This window comes from Haemaphysalis longicornis, unplaced genomic scaffold (genome assembly GCF_048455015.1).
Source record: "Haemaphysalis longicornis isolate Haplotype H1 unplaced genomic scaffold, Haemaphysalis longicornis Haplotype H1 scaffold_3, whole genome shotgun sequence".
In the NCBI taxonomy this organism is placed as follows: domain Eukaryota; kingdom Metazoa; phylum Arthropoda; class Arachnida; order Ixodida; family Ixodidae; genus Haemaphysalis; species Haemaphysalis longicornis.
This window is the reverse complement of record NW_027526335.1, coordinates 41980591-42001376: the sequence shown is the minus strand read 5'-3', so window position 1 is coordinate 42001376 and position 20786 is coordinate 41980591. Positions and strand designations below refer to the sequence as shown.

The window sequence follows — 20786 nt, the reverse complement described above, 5'->3', positions numbered from 1 at the left end:
ATACCTCCAACCTCGGCCCGTTCGCATGTTTTTTTCTATCTCTATCTATCTCTATTTCTTTAGAGGTCTGCTGGATGCAACGATAAGCGAACGTAAAAGATCTTTTCTCCGGTATACTTGACGATTCTAGAGCGGCTTTTAAGTGTGTACAGGACGAACACAAGAATGCGACACCGTCAACAAACACAAACACAGCCTGGCAGTAATGACAATGTGGCGTACAACCGCGCTCCTCATGAAGTGCCTGAGGCAGAGACGCCTTTGCCGCGACCACTCGACCGCTTGAGGACGTCGGGGAGACCAGGTCGCCTTCGTAAAACGTGGCGCTTGGAGAATTCCTGGGCGTCCCAAGGACGGAAAACTCCCAGATAAGCTGCGCCGGGCTGTGACGAAGACGCATGGACGGCAAGGGTGCGCTGTCGCGCGCTGCAGAAAGCGCCGAGTTCGCGGCGCGGCTTGCGACATGCAGCCGTTCGCTGTCGACCTTTGGCACCGGCCCGCGTTTGTGGCTGCACTTCCGCACACTCAAACGGACTCCCTTAGAACGCAATCACGAAAATCCACGCCGAAGCTACGCTTATCTGCATACTACTCCAGCCAAAGCGCCGCAAACAAACTGGAGCAATTTCGTCTCGCGTACATCGTATCGGAGCGGTGAGCAGGGTAGCGAGTTCCGTTCCGGTGAACAGCGTGTTAATTTGGTACAGGCAAACTAAATACAAAAGGACCTGCTAAACGAATTCTACGTTAGAAAGAACACCAAGCGGTTTAATCTCGGAATGCGCCCTCCGTGATGCAAGGACCACCCCGGAAAATAATTCGTCCGCACATGAACGCGGAACTGCGGCTGAGAAAGTCGCGCACTTCGATCGTTACTCCCCCTCGTTCTCTTTAACATTCCCTTCCGTCTTTAACCTTCGAGGAAACCATGACAGCGTTTGGCACACGCGTTTCGCAATAATCGCGCCAGCCTTCAAGGCAAGAATTGCGAGACCGGTTCAGAGGAAGGAACTGGTCTTTCACCCCTTTTTGTGATACATGTACTCTCGCGTCCCAGCTCCCGTGCCAGTAGCAGGAAGAGCCACTAAATAAGCTACGGATCTTGTGGCTCTAGTAGCAGGTACAGCTGTGTTGACAAGCTTTTGAAGGAAACGGGCGAAATGGAATCCTGCTGGTCGACTGAGCTGACGAGTACGGGTTCCTGGGCGAGTTGGTGTTGCATTGCATTGCAGAAAAATTCATAGCGCATGAGGACGAGGACAAGGCAAGGGAACAGATGTGTCTTTGAACGTGGTGTCTGTTCTCTTTTCTCGTCCGCATACGCTATGGATTTTTCTGAGCTGACGAAAACGGGAACATTTTGAGGAGCAAGAGTAGTTGGAAAGGAGTACCCGCACGTATAGTCTTGCTTGTGGTAGTCTGATAGGCTCAGTGAACTGAGCGCTAAATTCGGTTCAGTCCACCGGCACTTCCACACAAGGGACGGTGCCGTGATGCTAGTGCAGAATTTTCTGCTTGGGCGTGACTACATACCGCGCTTAAAAAGTAGCGCCTTTTCGCAAGTTACTCAAGGTGCGGTTACAAAACGAACAGAACGTAAATGCAAAGAAAGTGGAAACTGCACGGCCTTCGCAGGGTCAGAGGAAGGTGCGCGCTTATCGCGCGGTGGAGGCAGCGTGTCTTTCCATCTACTATACACGGAGATGGTCACGCTTGGCCCCTATCAGCCCGGGTAATCACCCGGGCTCATTTCCCAGAAACCGTCCGTGTGTGGTTTTCACAATCCCCCGCCCTCGGGTCGGACCCCCAACCCCTGCTGAGGCAGCGGCAGTCGGACGAGCAGGGAGAGGAAGGGGCCGGGCGCGTATCTTATCCTGGCGTACGACCCGGCGCCGTCAGCAGCGGTCCCAGCCAGGCGGCAGACGAGGGGACCAGTCAAGCAGCCCTCCACGTCGAAAGTGCTTCACTTCGCCTCCCCTCGCCCGCCCTCTTTTTTTCTTTGCGTTATGGACGTGTTTACAAAGATGCAGCTACAGGGATGCTTACAACGTCTTTTGCAGTGCATCGGTTGCCGAAAACACCACCACACCATTCCTTCCCGTCCCTTCCGTTCAACGCAGATACGTGTGTAATGAGGAAAACACGGAGGAGGTCGATATTGAAACAATTATGCTGACGCGCGCCAATTAGAGCGAGGGGAAACACCAGCAACCGCCCAGGCGACTCGCGGACGTGTTCTCGACTTGGGGGATTTGCCATTTGAGAGCGAATACCAGACTTTCGGTCAAGATAGCGCCCTAATCCTGAACAAGCATTGATGTTTACCGCCCTTCATTCTTGAAAGTCGCGACCTCGGCCTGACAAAATACCGGAGGCCATGATCTCAATTTGACTAGCCTGCTGCTTTAGATCGTTGTAGCTTTGGTATCGCTCCACGCGAGTACCAGGCTAGGGGCCAGGTCAGAACCGCAAACAAAACACAATCGGTCAGGAATGGCGACAAAATTGGCTTGGGGTGGGGGGTGGGGGTAAGTGATACGTAGATATAAGGAGGTAGAAAAGTCTGTCAGAAACATCGCACCGATAAGCTGATGATGGTACCTTGGCCCCATGTATGCTTACAACAAGCAAGTGAAAAAAAATTGGGCCTATCTCCCCACGAGGGGGACTCGAGTAAATGCGTCGCGTAAGGGGGTGGGTGTATTGCGTTAACGTTAGTGTTTGGGGGGTGGTGGTGGGGTGGTAGTGAATGAGTTAACTATTATTGCTTATTACTATTAATTATTATTATTTCTTTCATATATTAACAATTACTTTCGTGATTTTGCGACTCGAGTCCCCCCTCGTGGAGAGATGGGCCCAATTTTTCTTTTTCTTTTTTTGTGACGCAAGAAGTGAAGGCAAGGAGTAGGTTGTTGTAAGTCGTTATTTATTTATTTGTTGCTGTTGTCGTTGTATTGAACGCTGAGAACGACGGCTTTGTGGTCGCTAAAGTGTACTGTTAAGGGGTCTTTAAGCAGTGGTCGTGCGTTGCAGCAACTGGTGAAGACGAGATCGATGCAACTGCTGCCGTGTATCAGCAGCTTCTTGACGTAGTTAGAATGAGTCAAGGATATAAGGTGCGTTCGTACCCTTTCATTCTGTGTCGCTTTTGTGGCGCAGTGGGAAGAGCACCATGTACCTCGCGTTCCGCCCACAGGGTCGTGGGATCGAAACCAGGCGCCGATAACTATTATTTTTTTTATATAGTGTAGGGGGAGGGGTGCGGACCTGTTGAGAGCGAGGAGGGTAGCGTGATGCGGGAGAGGAGGAGTGGGGGAGAGGGCGCACCTGCGCGCTGAGATGTTGCGGACGGACGGCGGACGCTACATGTGAGTTAAAGAACCATGGTCAGAAGCAACGTCGTCAAGAATTCGTTCGGTTGACGAACTAAATGTACCTGCAGCCACCGCAACTGCCGCCCGGATGCACCGCCGTGTTTTGTGCGGGTCTGTGTGGTTCCCGTTTCAGTCTCGCTCGAGTGGTACGTGCTCTAAATTTGTAGCGACAGGGAGTCGCTTGAGGCCTGCCACCGCTATACGGAACGTTCGTAGTTGGTTCCCATCTTGAAATGATGGCAACTTTCCAGTTATAAAAACCAGTTTCATTTCAAAGTATAGTCTTCACTGCGACACCTCGAATGTCAGTGATATAAAAAAGCAGCTATCAACAAAACGACACACGAGAGCTCTCTGGCGTGCAGCTTCCTTGTCATCGTTTTCTTTCTTTCTTTCTTTTTCTTTTTTTTTTTTTTTTTTTTTTTTGAGAACGCTACCTTACTTCTTCCTTGTGTGCAGTAATGCTGCGAAGGCGGTTTCGAAAAATTCCCGATTTAATTAGCCGAGAGTGCCGCAACATTTTAAGCGTTTGAAGCGGGGATTGGGCAATAGCTTGCAGCCAATTAGTCGGCTCGGGGTTAGTAATACCACAGCAGAGAACCGGGCTCGGTACAGTACCCGCTACAGCTCCGCAAGCGCACAAACAGATTTTCCGCCTGCGCGCATGCGCAGTAGCGCCCGTCGCCGACCGGGTACCGCAGCGGGACCGGTTCTCCGCTGAGTTTTAGCGAAACGTGTGTTCCGTCACTTCCGCGTGTACCGTTATGTACCAGAACATGACAGGGCACGAGCGCATTCGTTCCTGCAGGGTGTCTGGTTCCGCTGACGGCCGCCCCCCGCCTCGCCATGCGCGCGCATTCGTTCCGGTGGGGTACGGCCCTCCGCCATGCCTGCGCGCGCAGGCGGGACCGGTACGCACGGTACATACGAAACACGCTATGCTAGGCTATTAGAGAGTTCTGGCACTCCGTATGCTCCGTGTTGACCGGGACCCGGATGTGCACTTGCGCATTGATTCCGGTAGGGTGGATTAGTTCCGCGGGCCGGCCTTCGCCATGCTCGCGCATTCGTTTCTGTGGGGGGGTGTCCTCTTCGCCCTTCCCGCGCGCGCAGGCGCAGTCGGGTCCCGGTCAATACGGTAACTACGGAACAGACGGAGTGCTAAAACTATTACCGAGGCGTCCCAGGGCCATTAAACAGGGAAAAGTCGCCTCCGGCGGACTTCCCCACAACGCTAGAGAACAAATTAGCGTGACCAAATGCGCGAATTTGGCGAATGACGGGGCCCAGCATGCGATCAGAGTACATAATAAAATCTACCCAGGGACAAAAAGCGAAAATGCACGCACTGCACTTTGTCACTGCGCAGATTCTACTTCTTTGCATACTCGTCATCCTCGTGCGTTGCGGTGAAGCCCGCCTGCGGCGATGTTTTTAGAAGTGTCGGACGCGTGGTTCGAAGATGAGAAAATTCTGGGGGTGCAACTGCTCCTTAGCCGCACTACAAGGCAAGCCGCGCTTTATCTGCCTCTCATCACACGTGCGGTTCTCATTCGCGCCCCCGTTACATTCTGCAGCAATCGAGTTCGAGACGGGGCAGAGGGGGGTGGAACTGGAGAGCTCTCTGCCAGACGACTTTTTATCGCCCGAGACAGCCCGAGCCGATAAGGCCCTTCCTCTCGAGTGTCATCTAGCCAAGACAACAGCCCGCTCCCGCGCTGCACAAGCGAGATCGCAGACGGACGGTCTGGGGAAGCGCTTATCGCGGTTAAAGTGGCAATTTCTCCGCGCAATGTAGAGAGTACTTGAGCTGCAGTGCATGTACTGTGCCGTAAAAAAAAAGCAGTGAGATTCGGCAAGCAAAGCGAATTCTGCTGTGCACTCTAACGTTGAATTTGTTGCGTAGTTTTTTTTTCTCGCATTGTATGTACCGAAATGTTCGTCTAGAAAACGGCGCAGCCCGTTCACGATATCCGAATTTGAAATAAAAAAAAAACGCTAGAGGGATGCATACGCGATTGCCTGAGCGTTTGCTCTGCGTTCGAGTAGTGTGTGAGATGGGCGATACGGCGTTAGGGGCGATGTAAGCGCACAAAGAAAACAGCGGAGAGCGGTGTAGCCACCTCAACACCACGTAAGTTTAGTTGTTGCCATCCCGAGCAGTGCGAAAGTGTGCAAAACACTCGAGAGATCCAAAAATCGAATTTATGCCTAGTCATTACGCCCACGTCAAAGAGAGCCAGACTCGCTTAATGACGCAAATGAACCAAGTTAGACGTGCTTGTACATCTGAATGAACCTGCCTAATAACGCCCGAAAACTTTTCCTATGCGTAATTTTACCAGCTGGGCCCATCCGTCGCCTTATTGACAGCTCGACTCGAAAGGCCGCCGGGCTTTCTGATTTGGGATACTTCTAAGCAAATTAACATAAAGCTTCATCGTGTCACACAGTTTTATCTGACAGACGAAGACGCGGAACGGGATGACAGTCACTGACCGGCAGCGTTCAGCAGGGTGAAGATGCTGGCAGCGGTGGCATTGGAGATGGCCGCCTTGCCCTGGAGGTCGTGGGCGCGAGCCCCGTCCCCGGCAGTGATGCGGTCCTTGGAGACCAGCACCACGTTGCCCGGCTCGTCGGGAAGCTCGTAGACCACCTTGGTCTTGCCCTCGATCACCTTCTTGCCCAGGCGGAGACCACCTGCACGGGAGGTCGGCGACAACCATATACTATATATACACTCCCCGAAGATGCACCGAGTGTCGTTTGGCGCGACGTGTGGTTCTTGAGTGCGTGTCAAAACGAATGCCTATATACCTTAAATTCAAACTCAGCGTGCGCTGCATACTTAGACAAGGGACAGGGGCATTTAACCGACAAACCGTGCGTTGGTGCGCACAAACCATACGTTAGCGTCTCTTGTCTAAGTATGCATCACACGCTGAGTTTGAATTTAAGACTGGCAACTATCCCACAAACAAGCATTTGTTAGTGTATACCGTGGGCGCAGCGTAATATATCTGGCCGCAACAAGGCTGACAGCCGAGCCAGGAGGCATGATGAGAAGTAGAACAGCTTTCCTCCATGAGCAAAAACGACAAGTTCTCCTAAAGTATAGCAGCCAATCAGGTGGGAAGTTATAAAATCGCAGCAGCCAGTCAGGTGGGCTCTGGCATCGTCCCATGGCGTATGTTACGCGTGTTCGCTCACTGGGCATGCAAAAGCAGTTAAGCCCGGCTATCCTTCCGCTTTGGTAGAGCGCGTGTAAACCAAGGGCGGCTGGTATTTTTGCGCAGAAATAATTAAAGAACAACGTAGTTTGAACTGCACAATGCAGCTGAACGTAAATATGTCAATTTCGTTTAAACTGTATGCAGTGCACTAGAGGGCACAACTGAAGTGGAGGCACAACTAAAAATGGCGCCGACAAGAATGAGGGCGCTACTGGCGTCCCACAGCTTGAAATGTTGAATCTTTGAAAACCTAAACTGAATAATAAAAAAAATTCTGCAGAAATTCGGAGAATTGTCTACTAATGCGTAGCATTCTTCTGCCGCTTGCCTTAAGCCTGAGTTCTTTACAGCTAAATTTTTTGGTTTTTCTAAATCCCGGTTTCAAATTTTCGTTCGACAACTTATCTCCATTTACGCTATTATATAACGATCACAGACGGAACTTCCGCGAAATCTGCATTATTGTGGAAATGCAGGGCTTTCTACGGTTTGCATTTCCCGTTATTTTTGTATTTTTCTTATTTTTTTAGTTTTTCAAAATTCCGTCCGACCAATTATCTCCGTTTACGCTAATATAACCACTACAGCTGGAGCTTCCGCAAAATCTGCATTGTGGAAATGCAGGGCGTTGTACGGTTTGCCATTTTCTGTAATTTTAAAATTTTCTTATTTTCTAGTTCTTCAAAATTTCGTCCGTTAAATTATCTCCGTTTACGCTATTATAACGATTACTTTGCAACTTTCGCGAAATCCGCATTATTGAGGAAATGCGGGCCTTTACACGCTTCGCCATTTTTCGCATGTTAGTATACTTTTCTTAATTTTTTAGGTTTTCATAATTTTGTTAGACCACTTATCTCCATATACCTTATTATAACGATTAGAGGCGGAACTTTTGCGAAATTTGCATTATTGTGGAAATGCAGGGCGTTACACGTTTCGCCCTTTTTCGTAATTTTTTTATATTTGTAATTTTTTAGTTTTTCAAAATTTCGTGCGACCCGTTATCTCCATTCACGCTATTACAACGATACGGGTGGGTGGAACTTCCACGATATCTGCATTTTGTGGAAATGCAGGGCATTACGCGGTCCTGGCTGTGGGGGTACTCGGCAAAGAATGCTACGCATTTAAAAATTTTGATCTCCATCAAAACAAGAGGGAAGCGAGAAATACTGCGGCCTACCTGTCCTCCCTAGACTGACAGGCTTGAGCCCCTGATGGTTGAGTAACGATAAGTAAAGGTTACAAATACGCACGCGCGAACAATTTTGACAGCAATGAAAACCCTGGCAATTAAAGAAAAAGGACTAGAAGATTAGGAAACGAATAATAATAAAAAAAAAGACGCGAGATTTAAACTTCTGCGCAAGCCACCAGTCTGTGGCCACTCCATCTCCCTAACTCGTTTAGTTCATAACAAAATTTCTAGGTCCTTTTTCTCTGCACAAAGTCAGTTCCTGTGTCACAGATCGCATAACGCGCAGAAAAGGAAGCACTTCAAACGCGTGCTATGTGGTAACAAACTAGGGCAAAGGGGACTGGCCTGTCGTCGATTGATCACTGTCCCGACCGACGATGTTTACGTACGGGCTACGCACAAAACACGTTCCTTCCCGTTTCCTCGTCCTTGTGAGGCTTACTATACACGATGCCCACTTGATAAATGCAAAGTAGACTGGTCCAAACAGTACCTATCCAAACAGTGTGCGAGTGAGCCAACCGGTTTCGATCGTTTCACTGAAACGACCTTCAGAGGTGTACGTGAAGTGGTTTTGCGTCCCAGCTGTTATTACATTAAGCCTGTACGTTGCGGTGTGAAAGCTCGTTCTAGTATGATACAAGCAAGGATAATATGCTTTCTCGAATCGGGCGTTTTTATTGCACGGTACACTGAAAAATGCTGATCACGATTTTATAACTTGAATGAATGACATGGTAAAAAGATGCAAAACAACGAACAAATATGAGCGGAAAAAAGTGGAGGAAAGGGGATGGGGATGAAGACAGCGGTACAAATTGTGCTTTTTTGCCCTTGTCCCCTTCCCAGCAGTACTACATGGGCGTCAGGCAGGATTTTATATACCCCCCCCCCCCCCACCCCCGCCTAACAACCCCCAGGAGGATTTCGACCCCCCCCCCCCCCCCCTCAAAAATTCCACAACCACGAGCACCCCACTCAAATTTATACCCCCCCCTCCCCCCCCCCCCCCCCCCCCCCCAAAAAAAAAATCGTAATTCTGGATAAACCCCTGGCGTCAGGTAAGCACCGGCCGGCGGAAATTATGTCTCATTGCAGGTTCGCAATGGGTTCGTTTAAAATTCGAAACATTCGATTAGACAGGTGTTTAGAATTCATTGTTTGCTTTTCAACCTTGTACGTACAGCAGCACACTCAGTCAAGACTCATTGACAGTTCTCACTCGATCGATTGTAGGGTTGAACGCGCCGACGCAACGCAGGCGATGAGGCGCGCCGTAGTGGAGGGCTCCGGATTAGTTTTGACCACCTGGGGATCTTTAACGTGCGCCGAAATCTCGAACACACGGGCGTTTTTGCTTTTCGCCTCCATCAGAAAAGCGGCCGCCGCGGCCGGGAATCGAACCCACAACCTCGTGCTCAGCAGCGCAACGCCTTAGCCACTGAGGCCACCACGGCGGGTAGTTTTCACTCGACACCTCTCGATGAAAAGAACTGCGAAAGCTGGGCTCCCGAAATTCAAACTTCGCATCAAGTTTGAATGCGAAATCTTCGGTAATCAGGCTACTCTTTACCACGTACGGGTGCCGTCAGAAGTAATTGGAGCACGGGAGCTGTGGCCGAACCGCATAGGAGCCCCGTGTAGCTGCACCGGCGGTAAACTACAGGAGTCGAACACGCACGCGTGCCGACGCCGATAGCCCCTCTATGCTTCTCAACCCACTTCTTCAACGCGGATTCGAGCGCTGTTCGCAGCATACTGGTCTCAGTGATGGCGCTGATAGCAGACCCTACTAAAAATATTAGAAAAGAAAAAAAAATGTCACTTTGGATCCCTGCGATTGCTCCGCTTCTCTAGCAGTTAGCGCGCGCTGAAATTGTATGAGCGACGCTGCCAGATACCGCCTCTGCTATCAGCGCCATCGCTGAGACCAGTATGCTGCGAATAATGCTAGAAGCCGCGTTAAAATAAGTGGGTTGAAAATTATAGATGGGCTAGGATGGCGCGCATGCGTGTTCTGCTCGTTTCGTTTACCGCCGGTGCAGCTACACGACGCTCCTATGCGGTTTGGCCACAGCTCCCGTGCTCCAATTACTTAAGTTCTGACGGCACCTGTACAGCTTAGCATACGCAACGGTCGGTACTCTGAATTTGGCTGGAGCGCCAGCCAAAACATGCGCCGCAATTGTGAGGGAAAAAAAAAAAAACAGTTTGTGCGCTGAAGGTGCAATTTAGGGGAAAAAAAAAAATCCTCATGTACGTTCAGCTTGTTTCAGCTTTTATGAACATGGTAGTTCGCAGCAGCAGCAAACCGCCATAAAAATAAGAACAGCAGCTCGCGCGGCTAGCGCACATTTACAACGGGTGTATTTTTACGTGAGCGAGAACGTGCCATAGAAGGAAGAATCGAGAAGTGTCCCCTTGCAGTTCTAAAGCCCTCCATCACGGTCAGTATGGAGGGGCTTTATGCAGTTCATAACAAAAACAGGGAGCGAAGATCTCTAGTCGAACGTGCAAAAACGCGGCAGAGCACTCCTAAATCCGGTTTTAACAGCGCTGCGTTTCGTCTTTTTTGAATAAACCGCGCATAAGTGGGCGGGAAACGGGCAAAGGCCACACCCACCCAGACGGGGGTAGACAAACAAGCTTGCAGACGGGTTTCTCAGCGGCAAAGACATAGAAGGCGCGTCTTCGACGCAGTTACACTCAGCAGTAAAGGCAGCAAAGGTGCGTCTTTGACGCAGTAAACACGACCGGAAATCGCGCCTAGCACGCGAGCAGGTGTCAGTTGCCACCGACGCGATGGGGGCGCGGGAGTTCGAAAAGCGCCGGAGGCCTCAGGTTACTACGGACGGTCGAAGAGCGTGAGAAGTGGCGCGCTTTTCCTACGCCGCGTTCCGCAAGTTCGAGTACTCACTGGCCATGTTGTCGGCGACCTTGAGGGACGTGCGGGACAAAGAAAGTGTCCTTCCTAAAACAAGAGCTGTGCAGACTCTGACGGGCAGCTGTAAATCGGATCGCGCAGCAGAAGCGGAGCAAGTTGCGAGCAGCACGTGGCCTCAGCGCAGCCGCGCAAATAGTCCCGTCCGGAGAGGACGCAGCGGGGGAGGGCGCGGCGGCGAGGGGGCTCGAAGACGTCAGGCGACCGCAACTGATAGGCGCCGGGGCGAGCGCGCTAACCTTGCCGGTGGGATCTTTATCGCGGAAGAATATCGCCGCAAAACTACTGGCGAGGGCCTGCCGAGCCAGCGTGTCGGCGAGGAGGGTGAAATGGCACCACGTGCTTGGCGATTGCGGTGGCGGCGGCCACTAGCCCAGAGAAGAGATTTCTCAGCCGACGCCGCGCGCGGTTTCGGGCACCGTCCGCTGCGGCAGCCGCGAAGCCTGCGTGAGCGCCCGTTGTTCCGAACACCATGGCCCGAGAAGTGCAGTTCGACGAAGAGCACGAACTTCGGGAGGCATGCGGAGTGTTCGGCTGCATCGCCAGCGGCGAGTGGCCGAGCAACTTGGACGTGAGCCACATAATCTGCCTCGGGCTTGTCGCCTTGCAGCACAGGTGAGAATTGTCCCCTAAGAAAGCGCTTTTTTTTTTTTTTGAAGCTGCGCGCTTCATTAGGGGACAGTGGAAGAACAGCGCTTATCGCCAAACGCCGGCTCGCGAAGCCAGTGACGCAGACCATCGGCCCACTCTGGGGGGGCATAAGGCGATGATAAGGACCGATAAGATGCAGCTGAGCTGAGGCCCGATGAGCACCCGTGCGCTGCTTTTCCGCAAGCGTGAAAATAAGCTCAAAATGAGCTAAATTAGACGCGCGTTACGCTAAATGTGTGAAAAGTAGTTTTAAAACGAGCAAAAAGTGCCCTTGACGCTCAGCAGGCGCGCACCGAAAGCGAAACCAACGGTGACGACTGTGACGTCACCTAAGGCGCCATTTGTTTGAAACAGCTGTTGAAAGTCCGAAAACCCGTATGCGTGCAGCGACGCTTAATAACGTCTGTAAATTGTGGGCTTTGCAGAAAAGGCACATGAGAGAAGCAGCAAGTTGATTGAGGGCATTGCCAATTGTGGAAATTCCCAGCCAGCGCCTTTTTCAAGTGACGGAAAAAATGTAAAAAATATGTGGCACCACACGACCTTCAAGCTGAATTGGAGAATGAGGGAAAACGACCTAGATTAAACGTGTATGCGTCCTGTGACCAATCGTCACTAATGGCTCCAATGAATACGAATTATAAGGACAATTGGTGCAGATGAAGTACACAACTGGTTCAGGCAGTGCAGATACAGGGGGAATAAAACAAATACGAACAACTGAGCACGGAGGCTCTGACGCATGCCGTACCGTCTGGCTGCAGTGTCAGTAAACTGTGTGCATGCGTAGTTATTCAAGAGCGTTTGAGAGTGTGGCCTACAGGTAGGGGACATGCATGATGAAGAAGCGGTGCCAGTCACTTATTTTGAGGCTTCTTTTTATGCTGTGCCACCACTGAGCATCCTGTTATCTACTACATTCGACAGCTAAGCGCGCAGCTGATTGCAGCTAGCATGATGCTCTTCAATGATCATCTTGCTCAGTGGCGACGCAGCGCAAAAAGGTGCCTCAAAATGAATGACCGGCGATGCTCCTTGATCAAGCATATCCCATAAATGTAGGCCACACTCTCAAAGAAGTGTGCATGCACGCAGTTTACTGACTTTGCAGCCAGATGGTGCAACATGCGTCGGAGGCTGTGCGCTCCATTGTTCGTGTTTCTTTTAAATGGCTTGGGTGTTTGTGTTTTGGTTCTGAGCACAGGCTTGTTTATCCCATTCCCAGAGGACAGGAAAGTGCCGGCATCGTCACGAGTCAAGGCGAGAGCCTGAAGAAGTTTGCCGTCCACCGGGGCATGGGCCTAGTGAGCAACGTCTTCAACGAGGACTCCATGACCAAGCTGAAGGGGAACCTTGGGGTGGGGCACACCCGGTACTCCACCACCGGTGGGTCTGAGCACGAGCTGGCCCAACCCTTCGTTGTACATACCAACCACGGCCTGCTTGCCATCGCCCACAATGGAGAGCTGGTCAACGCCTTGACCCTCCGCAGGAAGGTGAGGATGAACTTCTAGGGTGGCATTGGAAACGAGCTTCCTTACTCCGCAGTGCTCACAATGTGCGAAACCTTCTTTCTGCAGATCCTGAACAAGGGTGTGGGCCTGACAACGGGATCGGATTCTGAGCTCATCATGCAAATCCTGAGCCAGCCGCCCCCCACAGGAGAGGAGGAAGATGGGCCTAACTGGCCAGCTCGCATTCGGCACCTCATGTCCCTGACGCCCACGGCATATTCACTCATCATGATGTACGACGACACCATCTACGCCGTTCGGGACCCCTTCGGCAACAGACCACTGAGTATAGGAGTCCTGGTTCCGCCCAGTGGAATCAAAAGTAATTGTTCTACTTCCTATTACATTATTTTATTTTCTGCAAAATGTGTGGTGATTCAAGTGAGTTGCTTGTCTCTTCGTTGTGTCGCATTGATGCCAATCAATTGCTTTACGACACATTTAAGAGATTATGATATAAAGGGACTATGATTTTATGATATGGGATTATGAAAGGACTATGTTATACTTCTGGTAGCAATTGAAAATAGATCACCTAAATAAGCCGCTCCTGAGGTTTTCATTTGTCATAATGACATTAATATTGGAACATGGACTGTTCTGAACTTTTTCCAACTTTTTTTAACCCTTTTTCTTTATAATGCTATAAACTAACAGTTGAGAATTGTTTTATGTTGTTTTTAAATGTATCTCAAGCAGTTCATTTTTTTTTTTTTACTTTGTTTCAGACAAAAGCAATCCACAGTCGGAGTATGAGGGCTGGGTCGTGTCCTCGGAGTCTTGCGCATTCAAGTCTGTCAGCGGAGTGCTTTACCGCGAAGTGCTGCCTGGTGAAATCGTGGAGATTACGAAACACGGGCCCAAATCTGTCTGCGTGGTGCCAAGGCCCTACACTGCGCCGCCAGCTTTCTGCATTTTCGAATACGTCTACTTTGCGAGGCCAGACAGCATCTTTGAAGGTAAGTGTAATCGGATATGTTTTCTTGAGGCACGCAAAAAGCGTACAACTTTGCCTATCGGGCAGCGCAGAGCACAGTGGATTCCCGTTAAGATAAACTCTGTTAAGACGAACACTATGGTTAACAAACATTTTTGCTCTCTTGTGACGTCCACATTTCTGATAATACGAACAAATTTTTGCGGTCCCTCCGAATTTGTCTTAATGGGAGTCTACTCTATTTACATTCATAATATATTTTTTTGTATATATGCACATTTGTATATATATACATTAATATATATGTACATTCATAATATATATATTCGTAAAACAAAGTTGCATGTTCGTGAAATACGCACCTGTGTTAGTAAATTTTGTACCAATGTATGTAAATTTGTGCATTTCAACGTATAAAGCACATTTTTGCTTGATTTCAAGCATAAATCACATTCAATTGTGAAATAAGAATTTTCTCACTGTTTTATGACAAAAATTCATCTTTCTTGTTCAAGGTCAAATGGTTTATTCGGTACGAAGAGAATGTGGAAAGCAGCTGGCACGGGAAGCACCAGTGGAAGCAGACATTGTGAGCACAGTGCCAGAGTCTGCAACACCTGCAGCGCTTGGGTTTTCTGAAATGGTAAGTGCTAGAACAGGACCCTTGTGCCTGCTCGCATACCATTTCCGTGAAAATGCTTGGCTAAACTAGACACACTTGATTGGCTTGGCACTTAGCCTATGATAAACTCAACGATCTTCAAGTCAGGGTTAAATGTGAAATAGCTAAAGTTACGGCTACGGCTTGGCTACGAGGTGTGCCATAGAGGATGTCTACGGATTAATTTAGACCACCTGCTGATTTGTAACATGTGAAGAAATTTATACGTATGAATGTTTTTTGCCTGCCGAAAAACTGTTGCGACCTGGATTTAACTTGCTCCTTGTGCTAAGCAGAACGTTGCCATAGCTACTGTGATGAGCAAGTTTCAGAGAAGGTAATGAAGTGTTTAAAGGAAACACCTGGTTCATCCTTTGCTGCAGTGTACGGTATAAGCTGTAGTCGATTAAATACAATTTGCAAGTAACACGCGGCATTTCCATGTTGATGGACGGTATTTGAAACTTTTAACCAGTATATTTTGTTAATTTACGAGTCAAAATATCATAGAAGCATGTGCATCTACATAAGCAAATTGTTGACAGTAATTTACAAATTCAACATGTAATGATGCCTTAAACATCTCTCTTTTCGGTGTGTGAATCGTGCAAATGTATAGTACATAATTACTTTTTCTGTATGTGCACAACATACAATTTATCGATTAAATACTGGTGTATCCAACTGGTGTGATCCAACTAGCTCAGATTCTTCCTATACATTTTATCTACCAGCAGTACAGTGCAATCTTATTAATATCAAATTTAAGAGGTCAAAATATTTCTTAGTTTAGAGATATTTAAGAGACTTAGAGAGACTAGAGATTACTTTAGATTTAATATAAATGCGCTTATAAATGCGAGATATAAATGCGCTTGACTAGGAAAGCACTCGTACAGCAGTTAAAATTACCAAGAAACTCGCAGTAAGTTTGAATCACTGAAGTGCAGCAGCGTTTCTCTTGAGCGCAAATATTACCAACTGTCACATGTGTGGGATGATCTGTACAATGGCTGCAGTGTGTAGCCAAAGCTGCTCATTGCAGCTTTTTAGCCTAGGAAACCTGTTGTCCTAAAAAGAAATTAAGCTTCAGAGTGAATAATTTCTATGAAATCAATAAAGCACCAAAATACCCTCAGTAGTGTCACCACTGTTACAGTAGACTAGATCACCTCTGCTGCACCCATTATGAGTTAATTAAAGGGGCCATGAAGGCAAAATGCAAGTTTAGTTCATTTAAAAGACTGCCTCGTTAGAATAACACTGACACAACTTTTAACGGAAACTTCACTGAAATAAGCTACATAGTTAGGAAAAAAGAGAATGACCATGCGACCCACTAGCTCATTCCCCGCACTAGAACTGTGACAGTATTGGCTGATGCTGGCAAAAGCAAATGCAAGTTATCCAGGACTTACTTATAAGCTTGCAGAATAAGCTATTTGCGCTTATATTTAATGCATATTCTTTTTATAGCAGTAAGAATGGCCGGGCAAACAATATAAGTTATGAAGAAAGACTTAAACATTGAACTAGTGCGGCACTTTGTCAGCTGACACTGCCTAACACAGCCATTGGATATGCTGAGCGTGTCTGACACAACATTGGCCAACTGACATAAGTGGCACGGCCACTCACGCGACCATGTTTGTCGAGTCGTAGCTTACGTTTTAGGAAACAATTGCTATCAACCGTATGACACTTGTAGAAGTGCAGACAGAAGGAAAGTGCAAATACTGATACTTAAGCGGTATTGCAGCCCCATCTATGAAAGTGGGAGATGAATAAGATAACTAAATGGCCATCTGTGAGATGGTAACAGGCCTGATCAGGATACGTCACTGCACGAGCTGTAAAATTAGTTCCAAGCGGTGCATAAAAAAACCAATCCCCTAATTGCATTCACCAGGGTTGGTAGTTTTGGAAAGTATTAAGATTAGTTTCATGACTAGCACTGTTTTGTTCACTGTTCCTCCAAAAATGACAAATCTCTAATTATCTTGGGAACTAATTGACCAACTGAAAATATAATGGCATACTTGAAATCAGTGGGAAAAAAAAAGCACCAAGACTAACAAGTTTCACAGTTTACTTAAAAATTAAAAGAAACTGTTTTAACCCTTTGAGGGTTTTTGCCATATATGCACGGCAGCGGTTTTCCGTCCAGCAAGGTCTCTGCCGTATGGGTACGGTTTCAACCCTTTGTTTGAAATGTTGCGCCATAATGATGATGCCTGCTTAATGGGAGGCGCTGCCACCCCCTAGGACTTACAAGAAGTGTTAGAAATTTGATTGCGCAACATTCTTGTGGAAATAAACAGCTCTCTAGCTTCAGTGCACGTTCTCTAGCTTCAGTGCATTTTGCGGTCCATGTAAACGCGCTTTCGTAGTTTCAGTTTCGCTGCGTGATCGCAACGGAGGCACGCGAAACTTGGTTTTTATCTTTATCAGCACTCTGTTGAAGGGGCGGCAAAAGTTTATTTCTATCTATATTGGCGTTGCTTTTAGCTTGTCAATCACCAACGCTCAAGAGGTAATCTCGGTCTCTTTGTGTACTGTTCCTGATTTTTCTTTTTTTTGTACAATTTATTCCCGACTTCTCACATTTTGCACATTCAAAATTCGCAATAAAGTAATTCGACTATTTGGGAAATTTTTCGCTAAAGAATTTGACCCTCAAAGGGTTAAGAGCCATGTCCCCCCTTAAGGAGCTGCAATGGTTACGGCAACTTGTCCTGTGGTGTGAATTGTTTTCCCCCGAAACTTTTCCAGACGGGAATCCCCTATGCCGAGGTCCTCTGCAAGAACCGCTACGTGGGCCGCACCTTCATCCAGCCCAGCACCCGGTTAAGGCAGCTCGGCGTTGCCAAGAAGTTCGGCCCGCTGTCGGACAACTTCAGCGGGAAGCGCATCATCCTCATCGATGACTCCATCGTGCGAGGCACCACCGTGGGCAGCATCATCAAGCTGCTCAAGGAAGCGGGTGCAAAGGAGGTCAGTCGCGGGCTGCACAAGCCCCAAGTGCCTTGGAACAAAAACACGGGGGAGTTATCGTGAATTATATTTTCGGGCTTAGACACGTTTATGGTTTTTGCATACGGCAGACATTCTCGGGTAATGAATGGCAGCCTACCATTGTCCCTGGAGAAGAAAGTGTATGACAGCTGCATCTCACTGGTACTAACCTACAGGGTAGAAACCTGGCATAAAGAGGGTTCAACTTAATTTGAGGACGACTCAGCGAGCAATGGAACAGAAGGTGATAGGTGCAACATTAAAAGTACGTCATGCACTTACAGCTCTGATGATAACTGGCTGTTTAATGGTGCTAGGGCAAAGAAGGCCGAAAAAACAAGACTATTTAGTAAAAGTGGTGCATAACTAAATTAAGATAGCAGTTTAATTGGCAACTAATTGGTGCAGACTCCATGGCAATCCGCGCATTGGAAGCACCATACATTTACCAATATTCCTGCCTGCTTATATTTTATTCAGTGTTTGAACAGTGTTGTGGTAATGTACACAGTGTCCCCTTTCTAAATGCGTGCAGGACTTGTCTGGCCAGTGCATATTTCTGCTTCAGGCCAGCAGTCATCAAATTTAATTGTAATCCTCACGTTATAGTCAGCAACGGACCAATGTGGCAGGGACTGTCTCCAATTTTTGAGAAAACAATATGAAGTGTTTTGACAAGTTTGTATCAAAATACCCTGCTATGAGCATTTACTGAGAGTGCTGGGAACAAATTAAGAAACCATGAGATATGAAATGTGCAACCTAAATGTGATGTAAATGATTTCATGAAATGATTTCATGATTTCATCACCCGAATTGGTGCTCTAAATAACCTTCAGAAAAAAAGTAGGATGGAAGATGTTCTAATAAGGAATGCTGGCTGCAAAGTCAGTGTCATCTCTATTGAGGAGGCAGAACTTTAAATTGCAATGTACGTGACTTTTGCTGCAACGTGAAAAACTCCGAGGCAATTTTAGATTAATCCGGAGCCCTCCCCTTCACCATCACATTTAGGGTGAGACTTAAGTTTACGAAGTTCTAAATTTGCATTTTGAAGGCCATTTTTTGATCGTTGGTAGCTCTTCGTGAAATTTGCTTCAAAAACCATTCACATAAGTCCAACCTTCATTATTCCAACCTACTAAGAAACCTGAAATACACCCGTGGCCAACACTTGTCAGTGACACTCTTAGTATCAAAGAAACCAGAAAATGTTGGAAGCCCAGTAACAGCTTGACTCGTACTTAAAACATAGTCAAGGATGGACACAAGTTTGTCTGGCCAATCATTTGGTGAACTACATTTGGGTTCCTCAAGAGCAGGAAACCTGCATGTGGTTTGCTGAACCACCAATTTATTATCGCGACTGTCTGTGACAATGTCTAAGCAAAGCCCAACTGACTTTTCCTTGACAGGTGCACATCCGCATCGCGTCTCCTCCGCTGCACTACCCGTGCTACATGGGCATCAACATTCCGACCAAGGAGGAGCTGATCGCCAACACGCTGGACGCCAAGCAGCTGGCGGACACCCTGGGTGCCGCCAGTCTGGTCTACCTCTCTGTTGAAGGCCTCACCACCGCCGTGCAGAAGGGCGTCCAACGCCCCAACGGCGGAAATCGTGAGGTCGGCCACTGCACCGCCTGCCTCACGGGCAAGTACCCCGTCCAGCTCGAGTGGTAGCGGAACTTTTAGTAACAGCAATAAATTGATTTCACTCTTTTACCAAGACTCTGCTGTTGTCTACTCCCCTCGCTGTAAGGTTCACAGCATGCTGTTCCTTTGCGGAAGGGGGTTGAAAAAAGATTTGAGGTGAGGTGAGCAGGGGTCATTACATCGTTCATGCTCATTGCCCTTATGTGAAAAGAATTGTCTTTTCTGCCTAAGCTTGCAACAACCTAGCCTATCTCATGCCACCAAAGCACTGCCTTGCACCAGGCAGAGACTCGCAACTCCCGTCAAATCCCTTAGAATGACATGCCTACGTTAAAGGGCGTGGTCTTACTTGCATGCCTGAGAAATTGGAGCGTCTCATGGTGCAAAAACACCAGAGATCCAACCACACACATCCGTGTCGTGTTCGATTGGATCAAGGTCTATCCCACCCCAACCATCACTTCGCATAACGTGTCGGGCAGATTACAAGAACACCCAACTAACCAAGAAACTGGACTCTTCCATCGCCCCAATCGTGAGGATGCTCCACCGCATTGCAAGCCAAAACAATGCATGAAGGAACAGGACATGCTGCGTCTGGTTCAAGCTTTTATAATCTTGAGAAATGTACGTCGCTCCTTACAACACGTTCCTGGAAGAACACTGGAAGATCGACGCCATCGTACGCAAGGCCAGTAAACAAGACCTCGCACTCCCAAATAGCAGTTTTCCCACCCTACCTCTCTGGGAGTACATAGCACCTTTGATGAACTTACGGGAGCGTACCTGAATGCCCAAAAAGTGCGACTAAGTACTTTGCCCACAGTATGCTAAGTACCCACAAACAAGATGAGATGGAGAATAAAGCTCTGACAGAGAACCGATCGAGTGGGCTCAAGGTCCTAGGAACAGGCCTGCGGCACTTTTTTGTCGGCCGTTTGGTTGTGCACTTCGCACAATGCACCATCTAATAACGCAGATCAGGCATGGAATTGCACCGGATAAACAGGTTTTTAATGGATTGTTTCTACGGAGACTTCACCGGGACTGCACTTGTCCGTCGTAAAACCAAGGTTGGCGTAAAAACCCAGGGATGTATAACCGGGCTTCCACTGCACTTTGTGACTTGTTTTGGCAGTCTTGATTAAAAAGATAATGAAAAATTAATGACTTTTTTTTTTTTAACTGGAAAATGTTACCTTTCAAAGCTGTTTCAGCTTTTGTTTAATGGCAAATGAGCCTTTATTTAGAAGTAAAGAAAGTTTAAATTTCTCTCACTTTCCTTCCATTTTTCCCGCAAGAAAAGGCGTTTCGCATCGTGAAAAGGGGCCACCTAACAAGTCATTCAAGCAAGGCAGGTGGTGCTACGTATGATAAAAAGGAGACAACATGCAAGCAATTCCAAGCATGGCACTTCACAGCTGGGCTGACATGACAGGTCGGATGGTAGATTCTACCAGCAATTTAGACTTGCTCCTGGTTGTCATATATAGGAACTAATAGTAACAAGGGCAAAAGCTCTCGCATTTACCCACACAAATCTTCAGACTGTGTGTACAAAAAAAACTTCACAATGTTCAAGGTGACAATTGAGGCGAGCT

At 48.0% G+C, this 20786-nt stretch overlaps 2 protein-coding genes across 2 annotated transcripts in view; one reads left to right on the top strand and one right to left on the bottom strand.

Annotated features, from left to right (window-relative positions):
• Paics (PAICS bifunctional enzyme) overlaps window positions 1–10935 on the bottom strand; it is a 36613-nt gene extending 25678 nt beyond the window's left edge. The window contains exons 1-2 of the mRNA XM_077702984.1: window positions 10729–10935; window positions 5877–6077 (exon numbers count right to left, since the gene is read on the bottom strand). Of these exons, the coding sequence (XP_077559110.1) occupies window positions 5877–6077; window positions 10729–10735 (208 nt within the window). The 5' untranslated portion in view covers window positions 10736–10935. The remainder of the gene's footprint in view (window positions 1–5876; window positions 6078–10728) is intronic.
• Window positions 10936–11084: 149 nt separating this feature from the next.
• LOC144174335 (amidophosphoribosyltransferase-like) lies at window positions 11085–19254 on the top strand. The gene is made up of 7 exons (XM_077702981.1): window positions 11085–11367; window positions 12629–12899; window positions 12984–13239; window positions 13646–13876; window positions 14370–14497; window positions 17288–17509; window positions 18946–19254. The coding sequence occupies exons 1-7, from the start codon at window positions 11225–11227 to the stop codon at window positions 19210–19212; spliced, it is 1518 nt and encodes a 505-aa protein (XP_077559107.1). The 5' UTR covers window positions 11085–11224; the 3' UTR covers window positions 19213–19254.
• Window positions 19255–20786: the final 1532 nt, after the last annotated feature.

What these genes read in the sequence shown, in the direction of transcription:
- LOC144174335 (XM_077702981.1), top strand. Translation starts at nt 11,225, where the DNA reads ATGGCCCGAGAAGTGCAGTTCGACGAAGAGCACGAACTTCGGGAGGCA. An exon ending in GCCAGACAGCATCTTTGAAG is followed by an intron (nt 13,877 to 14,369) that starts GTAAGTGTAATC and finishes TTCTTGTTCAAG; the next exon opens with GTCAAATGGTTTATTCGGTA. An exon ending in AGGAAGCGGGTGCAAAGGAG is followed by an intron (nt 17,510 to 18,945) that starts GTCAGTCGCGGG and finishes TTTCCTTGACAG; the next exon opens with GTGCACATCCGCATCGCGTC.